The 25,656-nt window shown below is 38.7% G+C and overlaps 1 protein-coding gene across 4 annotated transcripts in view; it reads left to right on the top strand.

The window, feature by feature from the left end:
* Positions 1–25,656, top strand: part of LOC140728463 (mitogen-activated protein kinase kinase kinase 20-like) — a 124,654-nt gene that overhangs the window by 57,952 nt on the left and 41,046 nt on the right. For 3 of the 4 annotated variants that reach the window (XM_073047218.1, XM_073047219.1, XM_073047217.1), the window contains exons 11-16: positions 1,245–1,380; positions 11,294–11,338; positions 12,427–12,457; positions 12,545–12,684; positions 13,376–13,438; positions 16,205–16,297. In XM_073047218.1, coding sequence (XP_072903319.1) covers positions 1,245–1,380; positions 11,294–11,338; positions 12,427–12,457; positions 12,545–12,684; positions 13,376–13,438; positions 16,205–16,297 — 508 coding nt within the window. Of the gene's footprint in view, positions 1–1,244; positions 1,381–2,689; positions 3,480–11,293; positions 11,339–12,426; positions 12,458–12,544; positions 12,685–13,375; positions 13,439–16,204; positions 16,298–25,656 lie in introns of those variants that run through there. The other variant, XM_073047220.1, reaches the window with a different exon arrangement.

Below are 25,656 nucleotides of genomic sequence, written 5' to 3'. Positions count from 1 at the left end.
TGAAAGCAAATAGCACCTACAGTTACGAAGGCAGGAAAACACACAGTCACACAAATTAAAATAGCCCAAGGCCCTGAGCATGGCTGTAGATTTGTGGTGCACCTTGTATTCCACTGACTGAACACTAGAGGGCAGCACTGACTGGAGCAGTCAGCCCCCATCACAATATGAATTCCAGTGCATCCACGGAGGCCTCTGTTGTCTCCACACCACCAACGGCCTCTCCTCTCCTGGGCGGCTGCAACAGGTGACACCGTGGCGTGAGGGCCTGGTCTGCCACTGAACCAGTGGACTGGACATTGCCAATGTCCAACACTGTCTTGTGATCACAGTAAAATCACCCAAGACCATCATTTGTCACCATTTATTGGGCTGCGTGCCACCTCCGTACCACAACGCATGCAGCAAATCCAGATGGCAACGCGGTGTTGATTAAATCCAGCTCCGTCGCTATCGAGCACCTCGCTGATGGGGTAGACCTGCAGAACTTGATGATCTTTATATCCAATCCAAAAAAAAAGCCGTAAAGAATGAATAATTACACCTTTGGTTGGACCCGGAGAGACCATGTGCACCACCATCTTACCAGAAGATTTTTACCTCCAGTGTTTCTTCATGTCCCTGGCAATCAGGTATAGAACAGAGAACAGAAGAGCCCAGGAACAGGCCCTTCAGCCCACAATATTGTGCTGAATCAATTGAATCAGTAATCAAATTGCCAACTAAACTAATCCCTTCTGCTTCCATAATATCCTTAGCCTTTCATTTCCCTCACATTCATATGCTTATCTAAGCATCTCTTCCAAATCCCTAATGTATCTGCCTCTCACCACCCCAGACTGAGGGGTATTCTAGGCACCCATCACCCTGTTTAAAAAAAAAACAACTTGCCCCTCACATCTCCTTTGAACTTACCCCCCTCACCTTAAATGTATGCCCTTTAGTGTTGGACATTTCAATTCTGGGAAAAATATATTGTCTGTCACTCTGTCAGTATGTCACTCTGAGAGTCTTTGACATTATATCCAAAAAAAAAGCATTTTTTAAAACACACCATAGAAAATTAATTTTATTTAGTACTGTGAACTGAGAAGCAGAAATAAGGCGCAAAATATAGAACTTCTTTCCAAATTCATAAATGAAATGATTTTTAGATTTCAGCTTTTAAAAATGGGTAATCTCCCATATGTGGGAATCTATAACAAATTATATCTGTCACTGACTAGAATGATTGTCTTCGGCAGATGTGAAATTGAGGCTACTTTGGAAAGACTGAAGAAACTGGAACGCGATCTGAGCACAAAAGAACAAGAGCTGAAGGAACGAGAAAGACGCTTGAAAATGTGGGAGCAAAACCTGCTGGAACAGTCCAGTGCTCCGGTAAGTGTCTGAACTTATTATTTGGACTTTAGTTTATAGACTTTGAAATATTAAAATTATTTTTTACATTTAACTAGGATTTAAAAAGATCACTTAATCATCAACTGAAACATCTAAACAAAACTATGCTCTTCATTTGTCATTCTGCATTTAAGAAGGGTAATCTACCATTTAAAAAATGCAACCAGATTTTTAGGTTTGTTGAAGAACATTATGACTTTATTACAATGGAAGCTTTGTGCTGACTGCTTTGGAATGCAGATTATAGACTTCTTCAGATCATCTACTACCTACATAACTTTCTGTACTTGAGGGAAAATCTAATTATATCAAGATTTATTTATTTAGTGATATATTGTGGAGTAAGCCTGCCCAGCCCTTCAAGCTACACTGTCCCAGGAATCCCCAACAAAGATGATTAACTTTAACCTAATCACGGGGCAATTTACAATGACCCATTAACCTACCCGGTTCATCTTAGGACTGAGGGAGGAAACCTGAGGAGCTGGAAAGAACTCACTCACGCATTCCACGCGGAGGGTGTATAGAGACTTCTTATGGAATGGCACCAGAATCGAACTCCGAACTCCCAAATGTTCTGAGCTGTATTAGCAACACAGTAACTGCTTCAGTGGGGCCCGAGATTTAACCGTAATGCAAAATATATTTGGGAAACTGAGTTAGCTTTTTGCTCATTTTTTGGGATTTTGAAGGAACCCAACTGTACAGAGTGTTGGTTTCAAAATTTTAATATATTCCGGAAAGTTGCTTCCTATTATGACCATCACAAGTTGTAACTTCACTATCTTTGTACATATTTTTCAGCATTTTCTATAGAAGGATTCATTGCTATAACATAAGGAGCTCTCTCCTGAAAGCTACTGTGTCACATGTACATGTATTTAATAGCAATGAAGGACTTCTCTGCATAGTTTCATTTTAGTATCTAGTTAATAAAATGAGCTACTCAAGAGTAGGTAAAGAAAAATCCAAAAGAAATGAGAGGAAGTTATTTTTTTTTCTAATAAAAAAAGTATGAATTAACTTTACTGCTACAAAGCAATAAAAATAAGTTTTCAGGAGCACAAGATTGAAAGGTTGTATGCAGTTAAAGGTTCGATTTTCTTGATAAAGCTGCCTATGTATTGTCCATGCTGCATGGAGTGGAACTTCATAGAAATGTTTGGTAGGTAAAAATGGAGTAGTAAAGCGTGTCAATTGTGTGTGCCATCGAGATTTCTCCATTACTGATATTTAACCTTATTTTGCTTTTATGTTCATCTGTGATCTTTCTTCTTTCTTTACTCAGCCTTTCTTACCTATTCATGCAAAGTTTTCTGAAGAGTCTTTCTATCAGTCTGAGACAGAGGAGTCAAACAGTTCTGAGATGTCATGTCAGATCACAGCTACCAGTAACGGGGAGGTAGTTGGCATGAATGAAAGTCTGCACCAAATGATGAAAGGTTTTGACAGTATCCTGCCTATGAACCTAGCAGGACCTGTCATGCAGTCTGGGATTCAGATAAATATGCAAGCAAAACAGAATTCATCCAAATCTACCTCTGTAAGGAGAGGGAAAAAAATTAACATGACAATGGATTTTGGTCATTGGTTACATGATAGCGATTAAATCTAAATATCAAAGAGCTTATATGAGTTACAAAAGCAACAAAAATGTTAAAGCTAGTAAATCTTTTCTTCATTTTCTGCAACAAATCAAAGCTGTTCAAAGTTTTTAATATTCCTAGAGCAGTGCTTAATGCTGTAAGCTTTGTAGTTTTGTTCCAAGTGGTATTTGTATGCATGACAAAGATTGAAGCATTGTTATTTCCTTACATTATCAACCGGAATTCTGAGGAACTGCAACCTTTAATGGAAAAAAAGTATAAAAGTTTAAATTTTGAATGTGGAAAGTAAAATATGTGAACATTTCAATTTTCATTACTAAACACATTTTTATAACAGATCAGAAATCTATTTATACAACTTTTGAGATTATTAACATTATTAATGGCTGTTTTGATGTAAACTGCTTTTCCTTGTTGAGTTTCACTTATTTTCTATTTCTTCTTTTTCAATAAACTTGACGTAGTAGCATATTTACTTTTGTCTGTGTTCTCTTTCCTTTCTGTACAAATTGGGGGAAATAAAGACTCCCTTCCTAAATTGTGTTGCTATTGTTTCTGTTTACTGTTCCATGCTTTGGAACGGTCAGTTAGTTCCAGATTGTCCTCCAACTAGAGTTGAATTACATTTTGAGCTCAGTTGGTGGGAAATATCTCAGCGTTTTATCATTGCTGAATAGATCAGTTTCTGGGACTCCACACAGCACAGCTTCACTGTCAAATATAGGCATTAATTGCACAGTATAGTAATAACTGTACATTTTGCTTATCAAATTTGGTTTCCATGACATTTCCCAAATTTTAGACATGGAGTAGAATGCACGTCCACTGCTAAGTTTAACTCTAGTCTCCCAAAATAAATTTCTTCCTGGGTGTTTAATAGGTTAGAGTTTCAACCTCTGTTGAAACTTCGTCCTCTAGATCATAGGATACATCTCAACTGCTTTGTTATGAAGGACTCGATGAGTGCTTCACATTAAATTTTGTTCCTAATCACTAGTTGAATTCAAAGGTTTCCTGAAATTATTATTTGGTGATATTTCTTCTCATCCGCATATTGAATGTCAAATGCATGACAATCTGTTAATTAATATCTCGATAACAATTATGTAATATTGACTTATGAAAAAATGTCTTTGTCCTAGTGATAAATACAACCTGAAATAAACAAAACTTACTTTATACTTACACCATTTGACAAGATTTATCTACTATTGCTAATCAATGTCACAAGATGGAGATTAATTGGATTCATTTACTGCTTATAACTTCAAGTGGGTTTATAAGTGTATACATAATTACCTATGGTTCCTTGTTCCTTTTTGTTTTATTTCTGAAACATCTTCCTGTGTTTATGATAGCCTGAAATGAGTGGCGATATCACTGAGTTCAAGCTGAATGCTGCAAGTAAAAATTCTCTGTGCTATCAAACAGCTTTTAGGAGAAAATTAAGCCAGGATTGGTTTGGAGCAATAAATGAGCAATTAGAGATTTGTGACCACCACTGCAAGAAACTGCAGAGAATATAAAAGGAGATAAAAATTAGTAACAACATTGGTCTCTCTACATTGGTCGTTCTGCAAAATGATTCAAAATCTCACTGAATCTTTTTTTTTAATATTAAAGATTTTCCATTTATATTAAGTGAAAAGGAGTTAGTTTGGTTTCATTTTCGAAGAGGGGAACTGCTCAGATCTCTAATATTTACTATTCCTAATCACCTTGGTAGCCTTTCTCTGTAAACCCAGCAGACCTTTTCTTGAAATGTCAATTGCAAATTATTTTGATTCAATTGCAATAGAACAAAAGGCTGACGTGAATAATCTGATTGATAAATTGTTAATCCTATTGTTTTATTAACTGCAAGAAGTCCATATTTATTTTGGAGAGTAATTAAAATAAAATTAATCTTGACTCCATTTAAGAGGAAAATTAAATTACTGCAAAGTATTATGTGCTCTGCATTACATTTATTTAACCATTTTGTTAACAATATTTTTAAAAGTTATTTGTATTATTTCTTTGCTAAGTTTGAGGAACCAACTTATTGTTAAGTTAATTTGAAAGCAAATTCATCAAAGCTCAGCTACAAACAAGTAAATACTTCAGCTTCATTAGTTGGAATAATTGATTGTCTTCGATTACCAAGAAAGTTCTTGCTTTATGTTACGTTAGGTCATGCCAAGCACTTCAGTAGTCAAGTTCCATCGAAGACTTGAATGTATCATGTCTTTCACACAGTAAAATGATGTTAATTTGATAATGTGAAAATAACTTCAAAAAATTACAGCTTTTCACCATGTTGGCTAGTATTTACTGTGCAAAATAAAGTTTTAAATAAATATTTGCTTTGTTCCGGTAGCTGAAGATCATAGTATATATACCAGGATCACATTATTAGTCGGGGTTGAATACTTCAGATGTTAGTGCCACCTACTGGAGTTATCACAAATGTGTGTAATAATCAGTTTCTTTACACTTCAAATTTAACTTGTCTGTTCCTGGTAGTTAAAAGCTTTGAATAACTACCTACCAGATCAGAGCGTGTCCTGTTCACATTCTGGGCATTAGGGTACCAGGTTGGATTGTCCAACTGTATTAGCCTCACGTTGTTAAAGAACAGATCAAGCACGTCTTGGCACAGCCACAACAGTCTGCATTAATAACAGCTTTAGTGTGAAGCACCGACCAGGGGACCAATTACTATAATAAAACCTGACAAGATTTTAGGGGAGTTGTGGATGCTTGGTAAAGAGGTAGTTTTGGAGGACAGCTTAAAGTAGGAGAAAGAGCAGGAAGATAGTAGTTGAGCGAAGTAAGATGGAATGGATTGCTAGAGTTCAATGAATGTAGGGTTTCCTGGCACCATAGGGCTTAGAGGCAGGAAAGAGACTTGGAAGTGGAGCTAGTACCTGACTATACAGGCAGATTAGTGCATAGGGGTAAATGGTTCCTGTCCATCCCCCACCCCCAGGTTTATGTGGGTCAATAACAAAGCGAATTTTAAAAAGGGAAGGACAAAAGTAAAATTTATCCATTTCAAACTTGTTTGCTCCCACTTAATGTAATATGTTTGGAGAGTAGATGGACAGAGGTAGTTACAGTAAAAAAGGTTTCCCAACATGTATAACAAATAACCTCTTCCAGCCGGGTACAGGTTTCAATTTTAACCAACGTTTTGATTACAAACTCTGCCATCTTCATTATGCATGATGCTTGGGCATGTCTAGCAAGTGGAATTTATATCCCGATCATCCGTCTCTCTTGATTGGTTAGTCCTCGTCCAATCAGGTTTCTGTTGTCCCACATGGTTTACAATTGAATTCCAGTTCTTACTTAGAGCGAATCCTTCATCTTTGTTAAAATTATACCATCCACAAACCTGTAAGGAAGCTTAAGTCACAGCTTACGTGGGTTAAAGATGACCTGGGACTCAGAACGACTGGCATTTATAGAATTCCCTGTGAATGCAGAGGAGCGTGGCAGAGTTTGTCATCGCAGCGTTGGTTAAAATTGATACCTGTACCCAGCTGGAAGCCCAAGAAGAGTTTATTAGTTACTGTAAATTCTAAAAATTTAATTCTGTTTTCAGAATATTTTTAGAAGTAGCTAAGACATTTTTCACATAGGTTCATCAAATTCCTTCTGTGCTTATTCCTTCATACTACTTTGCTTATAATAATTTTATTATTGGTGGTAATAATTACCTAATTCCCATCCCTCTTTCTGAACTGTTACTGCCTGGATGAAGTCACCAGGTGGGAATGTTGGTTATTGATGCTTCCCTGCTTGCTGAAATAATGAAGGCAGATAAATATCAAAATAAGTCTTTTCACGGGCTCTGCTAACTAACCTATTGTAATTTATTTTTCCAAATTAGAGTCTGCCTTCAGCAATAGTGTCTCTTGACTAATGAAAGAAAAAATGCTATTTTTAGCGATGAAGTAGAAAACTCTTTAATGTTGCCTTTATCAAATAAGGTCACCACAGTGCACTGGGATTGCTCAGCCCTCATTAGTTTTGTTTAATCAAAACAAAAAATTTGGCTCTTTCATGGAATGTTGAAGTAAAGCAGATGGCATATTCAATGCAATTTTCTACACGTTTTCTGGTGTATTATGTTATGAGTACAGTACTTTGCAAAAGTCTTGGGCACATACAGAATATATAGCTGGAGTACCTCACTACAGCGCTGTGCTTGTCAAAGTGGAGCGAAGAGTAAATTCGTAAATCTGGTGGAAGCAAAGACAGACAGACATACTTTATTGATCCTGAGGGAAACTGGGTTTCGTTACAGTTGCACCAACCAAGAATAGTGTAGAAATATAGCAATATAAAACCATAAATAATTATAAGTAAATTATTCCAAGTGGAAATAAGTCCAGGACCAGCCTATTGGCTCAGGGTGTCTGACACCCCGAGGGAGGAGTTGTAAAGTTTGATGGCCACAGGCAGGAATGACTTCCTATGACACTCAGTGTTGCACCTCGGTGGAATGAGTCTGTGGCTGAACGTACTCCTGTGCCTAACTAGTAGATTATGGAGTGGATGGGAGACATTGTCCAAGATGGCATGCAACTTGGACAGCATCCTCTTTTCAGACACCACTGTCAGAGAGTCCAGTTCCACCCCAACAACATCACTGGCCTTACGAATGAGTTTGTTGATTCTGTTGGTGTCTGCTACCCTCAGCCTGCTGCCCCAGCACACAACAGCAAACATGATAGCACTGGCCACCACAGACGCGTAGAACGTAGATGTTGAGAATGGTGTGGGTGGAGCCCCGCAGGAGGAGAGTGGGACAGGTGGTGGCGTGTGTGCTGACACACCCAGCCCTGAGACACCAGGCAAGGTCATTTGATTCCAAGCAATTGGTTTATCAATCATTACAGAATGTCTATCTGGTACTTCCTGCCCCCTACCCTCTCCCTTTTCCTTTTCTTAATGACGATTCGCTCTCCCTGCCCCCTTCCCACTCTCAGTCCACAGTAGAGACCCATATCAGAATCAAATTTATCATCACCCATGCGTGTCAAGAAATTGGCTTTTTTTTTCATGGCAGTATTACTGTGCAATATATAAAATCACTACAGTGCTGTGCAAAAGTCTTAGGCACCATAGCTATATAAATGTGCTTAAGACCTCTACACAGTGCTGTACCTAGAGTGCTCTTAGTATATCAAGGTCTTCATTTTCCAGAAATACATAAGTTTATTATTAACAGATGTTTCAGTATTTAAACATTTAGCTTTAATGTTAAGCATTTTCAGCTTACTTTAATTAAAGACATAAAAGGTCATAGGAATGCATTAGCTAGTGCTTTTGTTTAAAAAATGCTGCATTATTTACATGTCTTTGGGGTTTAAGTATTTTACGTATGATCTTGGAATGTATTTCTTCCTGGTGAGCTGAAAGTTATCTCATCAATCTTTTCAACACTTGTAAAACTACATTTTTGGCAGTAGAGTGAATTTAGGGGAGTGTTGAAATTGTAATTAGATTGGTCAGAGGGCTGATGAAACATTTACACAGTGCAATGGGCAGCACAGCCATATGTGACTCAAACATTTTTACCTTTAATGGAAAACAGTCAAATTGTCTTTTTTACAACTTGTACCATTCCTCACAACTTCGTTAATTTCTCTATTTGAAAAGTTCTGTATGCATTATTTGTTTTTTTTAATCACCATTAATGTTAACTGCCATAAAAAGGAGAAACTATGATTTCAGATTCAGATTCAGTTTATTGTCATTTAGAAACCACAAATGCAATGCAGTTAAAAAATGAGACAACGTTCCCCCAGAATGATATCACAAAAGCATATGACAAAACAGACTACACCAGAAAATCCACGTAACGTTTGGCAATCCCCAATCCAGGGTCCAGAGAGGCTGCTGCATATTAATATAACGCTACCATCTAGTGCGTTCCCCGGAAAGGAGCTCCAAATCCACCAGACAAAAACAAGACCAAAATCTAAAGCTACAAGACCTGCACAAAACCACATAATTACAACATATAGTCACAACAGTGCAAACAATAGCATAATTGATAAAAAAAACAGACTATGGGCACAGTAAAAAATAGTCCAAGATGTTAAAGGACAGTAATTTCTGCGATCTAATTCAGAAAAGACTAGCCCATATAAATAGTTATTGTTCATCTCTACTTCATCCCTTATAAAGTGAATTACTTTAAATGCAGACACTTCAGAAATAGTTTTTTTTAAAACATTCCACACTTACGAGTCAACATATGGACGTAATAATCAGGATCAGACCAGTGGCCTGTTTGGGCTGCCCACTTCTCAGTAAGATCACAACTGTTCCAATCCTGGTGTCAATACCACATGCCTGCTTTCTTCCCACATCACTTATTATCCAATTAACTATCAATTTCTGCCTTGAATGTATTCAGTTCTGCCTTCACCACTCTTATGATCCATTCAGGGAAGAAATGCCTTCCAACCTCTGTCATAAATGGCTGACTCCTTATTTTGATAACATGGGCCCTCATTCTTGATACCCCCACTAGAAGATACCTCCTCTCTTACCCTTCTCGTTAATTTTCCTCGGAATCTTGTATTTTTCAATAAACATTTCTTACTCTTCTAGGTGGCTGGACACAATCACACTACTGAATCCAACTTGTGTAAGTTTGCAGCCAGTTTTGCCATTAACAAGTTAGGAGGTTGAGTTCCAGTGTCCATTAGAGTTTAACATCAAAGACAAAAATCTATAAATGGCGGATGTCAGATATGAAAGTAAAAAGTTATAGAAAACAGCTTTTGTCAATAGAGAAGCAGTTAAACTTTTAGGATGTCCTTGTATTAATCCTGTTTTATTGTGTAAGTTGATGTTACAATCAATCTATCAAATACTAGGTCAATTTACAAAAGCACTTCATCAATTGATTCTGATACTAAAGCATTCTAAAGATATTGGGAGTCAAAACTGATACCTTAAACTTCTAGTAAAATTTTTGCTGAAACTCATTCAGGCTAATTTCTAAATGTAAGCAGGTAAGAATTTTTGTGGTTCGTGTACAGCCATTGTCAAAATCATACTCAATACTATCAGTTCTGTCATTGGAGAAAAATGTTGCACTGGAAGTTTTTTTTCGCTTGGATGTAGTGAAATATCAAAATCTTCAATGCATGTACGGAATTGTTATTGCAATGCTCTGAATTTTAAATTACATTATTCATTAATCTAAAATAGGGAAATTTGGCAAAAAATGTGAACACCGAAGAAGCAGAATAAATAACAAATGGATAAGATAAGACTAAAATATATGAAGAAACATGTGTCAACTAGTGCTAGTGGCTTCAGGTGTGATTTTTTTCAATGCTGGTACAGTATTATGGTAAAAGAGAAACTCCTGGTGCAAATGAATCATTGGAGTCATCTAGCCAAGCAATGTATGTGTATCTATTGTTGGAATAAAACTTATCATTCAGATGATAACCTGGAATTTACATGAATGTTTGTCTTTTAAATGTAATGCAATCAGGCGACCATGGTGATAAGTGTGCTACAAATTGAAAATCCAGTAGGTATTTCTATTTCTATTCATAAGGATTGCGTAACCTTGCTGTTTGGAAAAAGGTGTTTAAAAATTTACTATCTGAGGTGGCCTAGTATCTCTTTTTAATGTAATGATGTGTTCGTGCCTGGTATTCGAGTTTCAGGATTGGTGAGGTAATATCCACAATTATCCAGTGTTCAGTTCATCTTTACTATTCCTTCTCTGTCTCAGACCATCCGTTTCAATTGTTTAAGGATCATGTTGACTACTTGTATTCTACAATCAATTTCTCTTGCTTTGCAATAAAAAGGGTTGAAAACTACCGTGAAAAACTTCAGACCTCTGCATCTCATTTAAAAGAGGAAGGCATGGAACTGAGAGAGCAGAAAATGGAGAAGCTTCAAGGATAAGAAGCAAGAGTGCCCTTCATTAGAATGCTTCACAAAATAGACACCAACTGTGTTGCTGAAGTAAACATCCGTGGCGTGAAACCCTATCTTCATAGCTAAATTTAAATATCAAACAGCTGTAGTGGTTTTACGCAGTTCATGTAAAGAAAAACCAAAAAATGCCTCCCAGTTGCAATGCAGTAACCTGATTAACACTAACAAGGTAACCACACCATGGGGTGTACAACCAGGCTATAACAGCAAGCACTGGTTTGTTTAAGTTGTCCGAATAAAATCGCTTCTGTGTGCCATCATAGTTGATTTAATGCCATCGTGATCATGTAGTAATGTTTATACTTTTTGTTACACAGTTGCTGCCATCCTTAGATATATATTCCTGGACAGAAGAAGATGTGGTAAGCATATGATTCCCCTGTGAAATTAAAGCTCTGAACAATTGAATAATAAAAGATAACAGGGTTAATAATTTTTTGTACATTTAACACATATGAGGTAAATTACTTTTGTGAACTAGGCTGATGCACGTATATGGCCATTTAAGTGAAATGGCTCCTGCAGCAAACTGCGAGTACAGTGGAAGAGATACCATTTTGGGGGAGGATAGCTTTAGGTAACGCCTCACAGTATTTTTCACTTTCATTTTCAGTCATAATTAACAATACAATTCTAAAATAACATCAGGTTTTTTTTTTAAAAAGCAATGTTTGAGTAACCTTAATCCAAAATTTCTTGGAAATAATGAGTCACTCATGCAATGCCTCCCCACATCCCGCCCCCGTTCAACCCCTAGGGTGAGCATTTAGGGTGATCAGGAGGTAAAGGTGTAAGGCTCCCATTGAATTCGTAAGGTCTGGTGATGACAAAAAAACGAGCTGCAGGAAGACTCCACCACATCAGGATGGGTTCAGATGGAGGGTTTTGACCTCGTACATCGACTGTCCGTTTTCCTCTGCAGTTGCTACCTTGCCTGCTGAGGTCCTTCAGCCGCTCATTCTATTTTCATCGGCAGGCTCGTGTCTCCGTAAATGCATTGTGTACACTGAGGCATGCCCACTTTCAGAAGGATGAAAAGCTTAGAATTTTTTTTCTGAATCTGTGAGGAATCCAATATCAGAATTCAGTGATAATGATAGCAATGAAGAACCCTCAGGAACTCCTGGGCCTCAGTTGCAAGCAACAGTTCGAACATCCTAAACTTACTGATAATTATATAGGATAAAGCAGACAATTCCACGTAGATCTTCTGTCATTTCTCAGGAAAATCTGAGCTTTTTTGAACAGGGCTGCACTAAATCATTGTATTTTATATCATGTGTCTAATATCATAATAAATACTTTTGGTAATTAAGCCTTTTCATTGCCTTTAGCAATCTTAAAAATACATACATTATTTCTGATTGCAATAATTTGGAGGCAAAGGACATTGAATATTATTCTTTATCCTGTATTTTATTATGATCATTGTCTTATTTCTCTTTTACAGTACTTCTGGATACAGCAATTGTTAGATAAAGGTATTAAAGATTGCGATTGATTCTTAGAATTCTGGAAATTCAGTTTACTTGCAGATATGATGTATTTCTGTAACTTTGTGCCTATAGGTGACACAGACAGTGAAATGAAAGGCTACGCAGAACTGTTCAGAAATCACCACATAACTGGCCGAAGGTTGCTCTTGCTGAAAGAACAAGATTTGAAAGACATAGGAATACAGTCCAAAGGACATATCATTCATTTAAAGGTACGAAGGAAGAAACTTGAAGGGGTGCTTTAGAAACTGGAGCTGTTAGTATTTTGATTTGTGTTGGTGAAATTTTGCATGCAGCATGATTCTGGGAAACAAGCTTTCTATTTTCATGTCCAGTGCCACTAAGCACCGGAGAGTATTTTCATTTTTTATTATGCATACCACTTATTATCTAATAAATGTATGATTATCTATGTATTTATGCTTATTTATTTAATATCTTTTCAAGAATGTTCTATTCTTCCATGAGATGTGATATTATTTCCTAGAAATATGAAATTCATTGCTTTTGATTTTGCTCCTTTTGGCAAATGACAATAAAACCCCTTCTTAACAGAGAGTATGCTCCAAATATGTGTTAGGACAAATCAATAAAATTTTTAAACTTAAAAGGAATATATTAGTATCAAGGTGAATGATGAATTTTGCTGCAGATACATATGCATTATCTGATAGATTGCCAGAATAGACCTGTAGGGCTGAGGGGCCTACTACTGTTCATATGCATTATAAAGCAAAAGCAAAATTAAGAAAATAGATATTTTGTTTTAAATCTGAAGAAGGATAAGTAGCTGCATTTGTCGGTCTAAAATAGTTCCCAGAAAATTGATGAAGTGTTGATGGAAGTTAGTGACAAGATAGAAAGGATTGCCTGCTGTTAACAAGCCCATGTCTTCCCTTTCAGACTGAAATTGAAAAACTGACCCTTGACTACTTGAACCTTTTTCACTTTCCTCCTTTAATTAAGGTAGGTAAAGAAAAAATAACATCGTTTTAAACCACATCACATATAATGTACTGCATTTTAAGCACCTTGTTAGTTTCTTGTTCGGAGCTTGTAGTTCTTGATGCATTTATGATTCTTTTTCTATCTACTTGCTTAGAAAGTATAGCAGACCAGTGAGTTTAAATATTAATGAGATGCAGAGATTTGTAGAAAACTTATCACAACATGCATATCATAGATCTATTAAGCACCTGCTGAGAATCAAAAATATATTTTGAATTATTTGCTCTAAACTGTAAAGATTTTTATACTTTGTACAAAGTCCTGTTGATTGCTTGTTCATGTAGGTCAGAGAATGCATCACCTATAGTTTAAGTTTTGTAAAAACACTGTAATCCTGAGCACAAAACCAGCAAGCAGTGAAATAAGCTGATTATGCTATTTCTGCTGGACAGAATTATAGGCTATAACTGGTAGTCCTTTTTGCTGAGGTTCAGTTACTCCTCAGTGCTTGTTGTGCCAGACTCAGCTATGGCTTATGACATCTCACGCATTCCTCCACTGATCAAATAGTAACTGCATTTAATCTAATGGCTTCCTTTAAAATATTTCATAGTTGGAATGCTTTGTATTAAGCAGTGATTCCTTCTTGGTCATCTGGGCCTTCTGGCTGTAGACGGGTGGTATTTGCTGTTTCCTTCTTTATACTGAGTCATTGTTTTCAATTGAATTAGCAATAGGTTTACTTCTCAGACTTTGTCCCACCAGATTAAAAAAAAGGGAGAAATCAATGCAGATGGTCAAAACATAATCACAGTGCATTGTTCAGATTTCCGCTGTAGCCTCCCGTCAGAAGGGATATTATTGGAAAATCATCTCTGGGGAATCTACTAAAACCAAACAAAACTATTATAAACAAGGAATTGACTTAAAACATTTTAGGAAGAAATCAGGACGCAAACATAAGTTTCAACGTTCAAAGTACATTTATTATCAAAGTACGTGTACATTATGCAACCATGGCTGCTGGTAAGGAGACGAATCCCAAGGGTGTATAATGTATACACACTTTGATAATGTACTTTGAACTTTTTGCTTGTGTCTTGATTGTTCCTAAAATTTTAAAGTCAATTCCCTGTTTTTAACAGTTTTGTTTGCTTTTAGTAGATTCCTTAGAGATAATTTTCCAATAATATCCCTTCCGACAGGAGACAACAGCAGAAATTCCATGAAGCATTAAGAAATAAAAGAACACTCATTCATCCTCAGGGTCCATTACTCTGGAAATTGTTTATGGTCTCTAAAGACTAGGATTAATACATACCTATCTTGATTATATTAGTAGCTAAGTGGTGCTGCATTTATTATCTGATGCTAGAGGAATAAATTCAATGTCAGTTTTCTTACTAGTTCATGAAACTAGCAGAACATACTTGATTATCTGTGATGCACTTGAACTGTTCTCTGACATTGGATTCTTTCTGGAGGGCCAACTGCTTACAGTTTCCGTGCAGGCACGCTGGGAAGTCTGCCCACTGAACAGGTTCAATAAATCCATTCGTTTCAGTAGTGAAGAACAGCACTAAGGGAGATGGGCAAGTTTCTGGCAATTTACATTGTTTTAAATTAATTGATTTATGTGTATTATTAATTTAAGGGCAAATATTTTTGCATTTTGGTGCTTAAACTGTTCATTTATTTTTAATATTTTTCTATGTTTTAATAGTTCTATTTTAATATGAACACCTGTGAATATCAAAGGCAGCCAAAGTGTTTTGATAGTATTGAATCTAGTGAACCGGGGATGTGTTGCATCAGACTGTCAGAGCTGTGCAGGGCCTTGCTGATTGGGAACTAGCTTTGGGGACAAGTCCAAAGGTCCCACTGTGTCTTAGGATTTGCGTTTGTAGTGGTTGACAATTGAAATCTCTGTCTATTGTACCAGAATCTGATCCACTTGTGTTTTATCAGAGCTTTATATGTTGGTGAGTAGGGAAAATAAATGTTTCTCACTGGTTATTCTTTACACTGGTTAGGGTTTGACTATATTGGCCTAAGCTATGTAAATTACTCATAGACCAGATTGATCCAAGAATCCAGGTTTGATTTAGAACTTGAAGGGTCATTTTTTTTTAATCACAGACAGCTGATTCAGTTGAATTAAAATACAAATCTGTCAATCTGAACTCAATCACAAACAAGAGAAAATCTGCAGATGCTGGAAATTCAAGTAACACGCACAAAATGCTGAAGAAACTCAACAGGCCAGGCAGCATCGATGGAAAGGAGTAGTGACAAAGGGTCTCGGCCTGAAACATCAACTGTACTCTTTTCCATGGATGCTGCCTGGCCTGCTGAGTTCCTCCAGCATTTTGTGTGTGTTAATCTCAGCTCAGCGTTATGTTCTCTAAACAAGGTTGAGTGGTTACTGTTCCCTGCACCAAGTCATTCTTCTGGAGGATTTCACAATGCTGAACTCTCATTGTCTCTTTTGTCTTTACTTTCCACATCACCTTCAAGTTTTAAAATCAATTGCACAATCACTACAGTCTGAATTTTGTTCCTTACTTTCCGTCCTGGCGTCACATGGGTATTTATGAATTGACTCTTTAAAATAAAAGCAAGACTCCTTCCTCAGACTCTAATAATATTAACTCTTAAAGATGTTGCACTTTACAAATCTTATTGCTTGTACTCCTTTGTGTTTCACTGTGCACAAGTTGTACTATAATCAGAAATATTTTGCTTGTAAAGACAGATATAAATCACTGAACATTTTTTTTGAAGGGAGATGATTCTGAAGAAGAAGATTTTGGAGAAAAGATCCTGCACCTTGACCTGCTCTTTGGTTATCATTTAAAGCTGGGGAAAGGGTTTCAGGTAAGTGACATCTGAATGCCTTTTACATTTCCGTGCTCTGGCATTTAGTATTACACAATGCATGATTGGAGCTAGAAACCTTTGCCAGCATTAAATCCTTCTAGCGCTTTGATTAATTTTCACATAGACTTTACTCCCAGCAAAAGATTTGCAGTTGCTGAGATCACCAGTTTGATGAAGCCTACCAACAGCTTGATCAGTGGCAATTCTCAGAAGATGAGAGTTCTGTGTTACATTGCTGGAGCAAATTAGGCAGCAGTGTCATCAGGCTAATTCTCTACTGTTAGATGAAAGGTTTGGTTATGTATGGTTACTTTTGTGCAATTGGCCTTTTGGAAAGAGTGGACGATCTAGCAGTGTCTACAGCCTATGGGATCTGCACTCAAAACATTGTCCCAATCACAACGAAGCCATATGTGGCTCTTCTGATGTGCACCCTGCAGCTCTTCAAGACCTCTAATTTCTATATTAGAATATGAAATTTTATTATCATACAGTATAGTAATTATACTCAGTTCACCATTATACATTGCTAACACTAGGACACCAGTTAGAATACCAATTAGAATTCTTTGAACAATCGCATGCATTCCTCTTTTGACCTTCGTACCCCCACTGTGGCTGTGAAACTAAGCATGATGAAAGCACCAAATCAAATGGAAGTACAAAGATGAATACAGATCTTTTAAGAGAGGGATGGGAACATGATTTCTTCTTTGTGCCCAGTAGTGGAGATAAATACGGCTGCCCAATCTGTAACAATTTGATTGCCTATTGAAAAATATCAAAGATTAAAAGCCACAGGCGAAATAATCTTGCCCTCCAATACACAAAAGAGTCCTTTCAAATTGCTGTCTGAAGCATAGAACCCAGCTTCACAGAGTTTGTGTCTCAATAGGATATCCATACATCATATTGTCAACAGAGGTAATTAAGCATATTACAATAGCTAAGTTAGTTAAATTTAGTTTATATTGCATTGACATTTTTTTTTAGTGTAAAGCGTAGAGGATCTTTCCACATCTACAGTTGTACGTGTGTGTTTGGTGGGGTGATGCACAGAACATGCAACTCTTTTGGTTAAAGGTGATTGTGAACGTTACTCTGTGAGTACAATTGCACTAACCCATTGGCTGTGGGTCACCTATGTAGTACCAGGCTAGGCTTTTACAGCACCCATGAAACTTGTTTCAATGCAAAGGAGCAGAGTGCAGGCATGCTGACTTGGACATTTTGCCCTTATAAGTAATTAACTCATTCTGCCTTCGTGATTGGAATCCCACATCATTTCCAACGATCTTTCCCATAAATCCACAAAACCCAAACAAGCTTTCCCCCATTACTCTGTCAAGTGACCTGACCTGGTATCCCCTCTAACGGTGTTTTTTTTTTAAAACATGAAGCTGGAAACTGGAAGGAAAACAATCAGTTTTGTGTGTTTTTTTTTGCTTTGGGCATGTGGAAGTTGTTCTTGTCATGTTGAGCAGGATGCTTCATGTCCATAGCTTGGTACGAGAAGATGCTTGATGCTCAGGGGAGGATGTTACAAGATCTGTAATTCATTAAGCAGGGTTGCATGATTCATTGTTTCATGAAACTTTTTTTTTGCATTATCCACTGCTTTACAAAACACTTTCTTTGATTTTAACTTTCAAGGTTGCTAGTTTTGTTGTGCTGACTTTGAAAGTTCCGGTGAGGTTGGTTAGTCTTGTGGTGCACCAGAGGGTTGGCAGTATTGCAGCAAGCTAGTTTTCTCATAGACTGTTGGAAATTGTTTCTTTTGTGAGACAATTTACAGCTCAGTGATGGTTCAGAAGTAGTTTGTGGAACCTTCTGAGTCTCTGGTTTGGGAGAGGAAGTACTCAGTGCTTCAAATTGTTCTACTTCACATTTATGAATTATCTAAGATTAAGCAAAGCTGCTCTAACTTCAAAGGTTCAAAGGTCTAATTTAATGTCAGAGTAATGTATACAATATACATCCTGAAATGCTTTTTCTTCGCAACCATCCACGAAAACAGAGGAGTGCCCCAAAGATTGAATGACAGTTAAATGTTAGAACCCTAAAGTCCTCCCCTGCTACCCCCCCCCACATATAAGCGGAAGCAAGCAACAATCCCTCCTCCCCCCACTGGCAAAAAAAAGTATCGACACCGCCACCAAGCGCTCACGCGTGAGCAAAACAGAAGCAAAGACACAGACTTGCAGTTACCCCAAAGACTTCGCGTTTCATCCAGTATTCGACATATCACAGGCTGTCTCTCTCCCTAATAAGGGAGAAAGTGGTGTCTCCATTTTCCCATCGAATGGGAGATGTAACAAACCGCCTTGCAGGTAGTTCAGTGGTTTTATATGTAAAAAGTACTGTCGATTTTAGAACGCAGTAACACAAGAAAATGAGACCAGGATTAGACCGCCATTTAACAAGATCATCACTAATTTACTTTAATACTTAAGGAAAAGATGATAACGAACAAGAGGGTAGGTCCACTCAAGGATGAAGGATGGAATCTCCGCTTGGAGTCGGAGCAAGTGGCTGAGGTACTTAAATGGGTATTAGTGTTGGTATTTACTGAGAAGGACTTGGAGGGTAATGAAGGCAGGGTGGAGCATGCTAACTTGCAGGAGCATTTTGAGATTCAGGAGGAAGTATTGTTGGATCTTCTGAAAAGCATTAAGGTGGATAAGTCCCCAGGACCTGATGGCAGATACCCCGAAATATAGAAAGAAGCAAGTGAGGAGATTGATGGGGCTTTGCCAAAGATCTTTGTGCCCTCAGTAGCAACAGGCAAGGTCCCAAAGGACTGGAAATGAAAGGAAAGGAAATAGGACTAATCCAGGTAATTCTAGTCCAATGAACCTCACCTTGGTGGTAAGGAACTGAGGGACAGGATTTATACAGATCTGGAAAGCCATGACCTGCTTAATAGACAGTCAGCAGGGCAGGTCATGCCTTACACACTTGATTGAGCTTTGCAGGGAGGTGACAGAGCAGCTTGATGAAGGTAAGGCACTGGATGTCATTTGCAAGGGCTTTAGAAAGGCGTTTGATAGGATTGCTCATGGTAGGTCGATTCAGAAGATCTATGGGGTTCAGGGTGAATTGCAAGAGTGGATCAGAACTGATTTACCCGTAGAAGACAGAGAGTAGGAATGGGAGGCTGTTATTCTGACTGAAGGTCCATGATTAGTGGTGTTCCACAAGGATTGGTGCTGGATCTCAGTCGTTTGTGATATATATCAAGGATTTGAAAGGAAATGTCGATGGGTCGATTAGCAAGTTTGGTGGAGCTGTAGACAGTATAAAGGACCATCAGTGAATACAGTGGGATATAGACTACTGACAGATCTGGGCAGGAAGTGGCTGATGGAATTTAATCTGGGCAAGAGTGTGATGTCGTGCGTTGGGAGGTCAAGTGAAAGGAAAAAGTATACGGTTAATGGTAGATCCTTTAATAGCACTGAGTTACAAAGAGATCTTGTGGTTCCAGGTCCAAAGTTCACTGTACTTGGCTATGCAAGTGGGTAAGGTGATAAAGAAGGTGTGTTGCATGCTTGCCTTCATTGATCAGGGTGTTGCGTTCAAGAGTAAGGACGTCATGCTGTGTAACTTTATTGAACTTCCGTCAGACCACACTTGGAATACAGTGTGCAGTTCTGGCCACCTACTGTAGGAAGGGTGTGGAGATTCTGAAGAGGGAGCAGAGGAGGGTCACCAGGGTGCTGCCTGGATCAGAGAGTATGAGCTGTAAGGACAGGTTGGATAAACTTGTGTTGTTCTCCCTAGGGTGCTGGAGGCTGAGGGGAGACCTGATGGAGGTTTTTTAAAAAAAAATTATAAGAGGCTGGGCGGCATGGTGGTGTAGCTGTTAGTGTAACTCTTTACAGCAAGCATCTGGGTTCAATTCCCTCCCCTGTCTGTTAGAAGTTTGTACGTTCTCCCTGGAAAAGTGAGGGTTTCCTCTGGGTGCTCCGGTTTCCTCCCACTTTCCAAAAAGAAAGAGGTTTGTGGGTTAATTGTTCGCTTGGCCGTAATTGGGTGGAGGGGTTCGTTGGCCCGGAAGGGTCTGTTAACAAGCTGTATGTTTAAATAGATAAAATAATGTATAGACAGGGCGAAAAAATGTCAAATGCTAGATTTCCTGTTCTTAAGGTTGGGGTAGGGAGGGGAGGGGTGAAGTTTAAAGGTGAGGTGGGGGGTAAGTTTTTTGAGTAGGTACTTTACCGAGGTAGAAGTGGAAGCAGGCGGTTTAGTGGACTTTGAGGTCTTTGGATGCGTGCATTTATATCAAGGGAATGAAGGGATAAGAATGATAAATGGGAGGAGGATATTTAGTATAAATTGGTATCAAGATGGTGGGCTGAATGGTCTGTACAGTTCTATGATCTGTGCTAGCAACAGTTCCGCTCCTGTGCCAGTTCCCTATAGCCCTCAATTCCTCAGTCTTTCCAATATGTACCTAACTCCACCTTAAACATATATAACGGTATTTATAATCTTTTGAGCAGAACATTCTGGAGCTTTCAGAGGAGAAATTTATCTGCCCTCAGTTTTTAAAAAGAACTCACCCTTTATTTTATGTTTCCTTGATTATGACTCTCACTGGTAAAAGGTCCTGAACGCCTACATCGCCAAGCACTCTTAAGATAAGTTTTCTAAACTCCATGGAATACAGATGCAAACTGTCTAGTCTCATTCTGGGAATTAGCCTGGGGAGTCTCTTTGGGCTGCTTCTGCATCTTTAGGTAAGGAGATAGTAACTATGTACAGTGTTCCAGATGTGGGCTCACCATTTTCCTGTACAATTGCAACAAAAACTCCCTGTGTGAACAGTGATTCTTTCTTTACACTGCCACAACCAACCCTCTATGTAATTTGCAGTTCACTTGTACCTTTACCACTGTGACATAATGCTTTCGGTGTTCACAGTGTGGTTTCCTCTACCAAATGCCGGTTGAGGCAATTCTTCACAGGGTATCTGTGTTAGGTGTGGAGGAATGAGCTTGAGGCTTCTCTTGTTTGCCACTTTAATTCTCACTCTGACTTGTCTGTCTGTATCCGTCTGTGTTGTTTAAATAGGGCCCAGTGGAAACTTGATTAACAGCACTTCCTTCTGTGAACATTATAGACTTAAACACTGTTGAATTTCGAAGATTTCAGAAGTTTCTATGCCTCACTTTCTGTGCCTATATCAGAACTGGCTTATTTTGCTGTCAGACATCTATCAGTAATATTAGCTCAGTTTTTTTGTTGTCTATATGAGCATACCCTGGCCTGTTATTTGCAGCATATCACACCACCTCGATTACCCTCCAGCTACTCCAGGAAGAACTTATTCCCTCAGCAAACTGGCCACAACCTATCGCAGATATTCCTGTTGTTCCTATCTGTAGCATTTTTCTCTTTCCCAGTTCCAGTGAAATCTTCAGTCTGATCCTCGTTCCACAACTGCTGCCTGAGCTGTTGAGTGTTCCTTACAGTTGTAGTTTCTCTGATGTCCGTTCTCTAATCATCAGCTTCGTCCCCTTCTCGGAGAGAGTGACACCGAACCAAATTGTTTGCCTGCCTTATGTCATATTTAATCATAACCATGCCTTTGTCAAGATATTATTTATTTATTTATTTCATTTTTACCTAATACTTCCTGACAAAGCACTTGCCTCCATGCATTTTCTACCAAAGTCCTTATCAATGCCCATACCTTTTCAAGGCTTAACTATTAACTTGTATTCTCACTGTCCCCCATTGTTCTACTCCCTGCTAACAAAAACTTTGCTACCTGTTTCCTAATCCTTGTCCAATGTTTCTCTCCTGTCTCCCATATTTGCCAATTAATGTTCATTTCTCAGTTTTTACTCTTCATACCTAGTAGGCCATAGGATATAGACAGTACAGCAGAGTACAGGCCCTTTGGCCCGTGATGTTGTACCTACCAATGTAAACCTATCTAACCCAGCCCTCCTACACAGCCCATAACCCTCCTTTTTTCCTACACAGACGTGCCAATCTAAGAGATTTTCAACTGTTCACATTCTGTCAGACATCACAACCTTTACTGGTAGTGTATTCCAAGCACCCATGATTCTCTGTAAACGAAAACTACCTTTGGCGTCTCCCCTTAATGTTCCTTTAATGGGGTTCTGGACAGGTTTGACAGGGAAAACATGACAGTGTAATGGAACCATGATTAACAAGAGATGGAATATTTAATCCAGAGGAAGAAGGAAGCATACTTAAGATTTAGGTAACAAAAATCAGGCGGAGTACTTAAGATTTATTAGGTAACCAGGAAGGAGATAAAGAAGGGACTTGGGAGAGCTGGAAGTGCTTTGGCAAGTAGGATTAAGGAAAACTCTTAAAAAGTAATATTAAGCAAGACCTTCAGAATAGGCTTTGACAAAGTCCCACGCGGAAAGCTGGTCAAGAAGGTACAGCCAATAGATATTCAGGATGAAGCATAAAATTGGATTTTACATTAGTTTAACAGGAGAATCCAGAGGATGGTTGCCTTTCTGACTGGAGGTCTGTAACTAGTGGTGTGCCACAGGGATTGGTGCTGGGTCAGTTGTTGTTTGTCACCTATATCACCGATCTGGATGATAACATGGTCTTCTGGGTAGCAAATAGCAAATCTGGGTAGCCTTGAAGAAGAGTTTATTGAGTGGATTTGGGATGGGTTCCTTGAACAATACGTTACTGAGCCGACAAGGGGACATGCAGTCTTAGATCTGGTCCTGTGTAATGAGACAGGACTAATAAAAAATGTCCTAGTAAAGGATCCCCTTGGAATGAGTGACCATAACATGGTCGAATTCCATATTCAATTAGAGGATGAGAGGGTTGGATCTCAAACAAGCGTACTGAGCTTAAATAAGGAGACTATGATGGTATGAGAGCGGAATTGCTTAAGATGGATTGGAAAAATAGATTAAAGGGTAGATTGGTACTTGATCAGTGGTGTATATTTAAGGAGTTATTTTACAACTATCAAGAAAAATATATTCCACTGAAGAAAAAAGGGTGTAAAAGAAAAAATAGTTATCCGTGGCTAAGTAAAGAAATAAAGCAAAGTATACGACTAAAAAGAAAGTTATATAAGGTAGCTAAATCTAGTGGGAAGATTGAAGATCGAGAAGCTTTTAAAGATCAGCAGCAAATAACAAAAAGATTGATTAAGAAGGGGAAGATAGATTATGAAAGTAAATTGGCGAAAAAGGGTGGCTAAAGTAAATGTTGGTCCCCTAGAAGATGAGACCGGGAAATTAATGGTAGGGTACATGGAGATGGCGGAAACGCTGAACAAATATTTTGTATCAGTTTTTACAGTAGAGGACACTCAAAATATCCCAACACTGGATAAACATGGGGCTCTAGGGGGAGAGAAGTTAACTACGATTCAAATCACCAAGGAAATGGTACTTGATAAATTAATGGGACTGAAGGTGGATAAATCCCCTGGACTGGATGGCTTGCATCCTAGGGTCTTAAGGGAAGTGGCGGTCGGGATTGTGGATGCATTAGTGATAATTTTTCAAAACTCGCTGGACTTGGCAATGGTCCCGGCAGATTGGAAAAATGCTAATGTAACTCCTTTATTTAAAAAGGGCAATAGACAGAAGGCTGGGAATTATAGGCCAGTTAGCCTAACATCTGTGGTTGGCAAAATGTTGGAATCGATAATTAAGGAAACAGTAACAGGGCATTTGGATAAACATAGCTTAATAGGACAAAGTCAGCATGGCTTTACAAAAGGGAAGTCATGTTTGACAATTTTGTTGGATTTCTTTGAGGGCATAACATATAGGGTAGATAAAGGGGAACCAGTGGATGTGGTGTATTTGGACTTCCAAAAGGCATTTGACAAGGTGCCACACCAAAGATTATTACTTAAAGTAAAAAATCATGGGATTGGGGATAATATTCTGGCATGGGTGGAGGATTGGCTTTCTAACAGAAAACAGAGAGTTGGGATAAATGGTTTATTCTCAGACTGGCAGTTGGTGACTAGTGGTGTTCCGCAGGGGTCGGTGTTGGGACCCCAACTCTTTACAATCTATATTAATGATTTGGAGAAAGGGACTAAGTGCAACGTATCGAAGTTTGCTGATGACACAAAGATGGGAGGGAGTGTAATGAGTGCGGAGGACATTGAAACCCTGCAGGGGGACATAGATAGGCTGAGTGATTGGGCAGACATTTGGCAGATGAAATATAATACTGACAAGTGTGAGGTCTTGCACTTTGGCAGGAAAAATAATAGAGCAAGCTATTATCTAAATGGAGAGAAACTGGAAAGTGCTTCTGTGCAAAGGGATCTGGGGGTCTTGGTGCAGGAAACACAAAAAGTTAGTATGCAAGTGCAGCAGGTGGTCAAGAAGGCCAATGGAATGCTGGCTTTTATTGCTAGGGGGATGGAGTATAAGAACAGGGAGGTCTTACTGCAGTTGTACCGGGTATTGGTGAGACCACACCTGGAGTACTGCGTGCAGTTCTGGTGTCCATATTTAAGAAAGGACATACTGGCTCTCGAGGCAGTGCAGAGAAGGTTCACTAGGTTAATTCCGGGGATGGGTGGGTTGATGTATGATGAGAGGTTGAGTAGATTGGGACTCTACTCATTGGAGTTCCGAAGAATGAGAGGCGATCTTATTGAAACATATAAGATTGTGAAGGGTCTTGATCGGGTGGATGCGGGGAGAATGTGCCCAATGATGGGTGAAACTTGGACTAGGGGGCATAATCTTAAAATAAGGGGATGCCGTTCCAGGACTGAGATGCGGAGAAATTTCTTCACTCAGAGGGTAGTGGGGCTGTGGAATTTACTGCCCCAGAGAGCTGTGGAAGCTACTACACTCAATAAATTCAAAACGGAGATAGACATTTTCCTGGATAAAAATGGCATTAGGGGATACGGTGAGCGAGCAGGTAAGTGGACATGAGGCTAGGTTTAGATCAGCCATGTGATCTCCTGGACCAGTTTTCGATAGCTTGGATGGGTCGGAGAGGAATTTTCCAGATTTTTTCTCCTCAATTGGCAACTCGGTTTTTTTTCCCCGGGTGATCACATGGGTTTGGGCGGGATGAATAATAAAATAAAATGGGCGGCATGGTGCCCTGTTGGTTGGCACTGTTGCCTTGTGGGATTCGGTGAAAACTAGAGTTAAGATTGGATCAGCCATGATCTTGTTGAATGGCGGAGCAGGCTTGAGGGGCCGATTGGCCTACTCCTGCTCCTATCTCTTATGTTCTTATGTGACACCAAGATTGGGACCATAGTGAATAATGACAACGACTATCAAATCTTGCAGTGGGATTTGGACCAGCTGGAAAAATGGAATGAAAAATGGCAGGTGGAATTT

Source organism: Hemitrygon akajei, chromosome 5, assembly GCF_048418815.1.
Source record: "Hemitrygon akajei chromosome 5, sHemAka1.3, whole genome shotgun sequence".
Taxonomy (NCBI): Eukaryota; Metazoa; Chordata; class Chondrichthyes; order Myliobatiformes; family Dasyatidae; genus Hemitrygon; species Hemitrygon akajei.
This window is presented reverse-complemented; position numbering and strand designations above follow the sequence as displayed.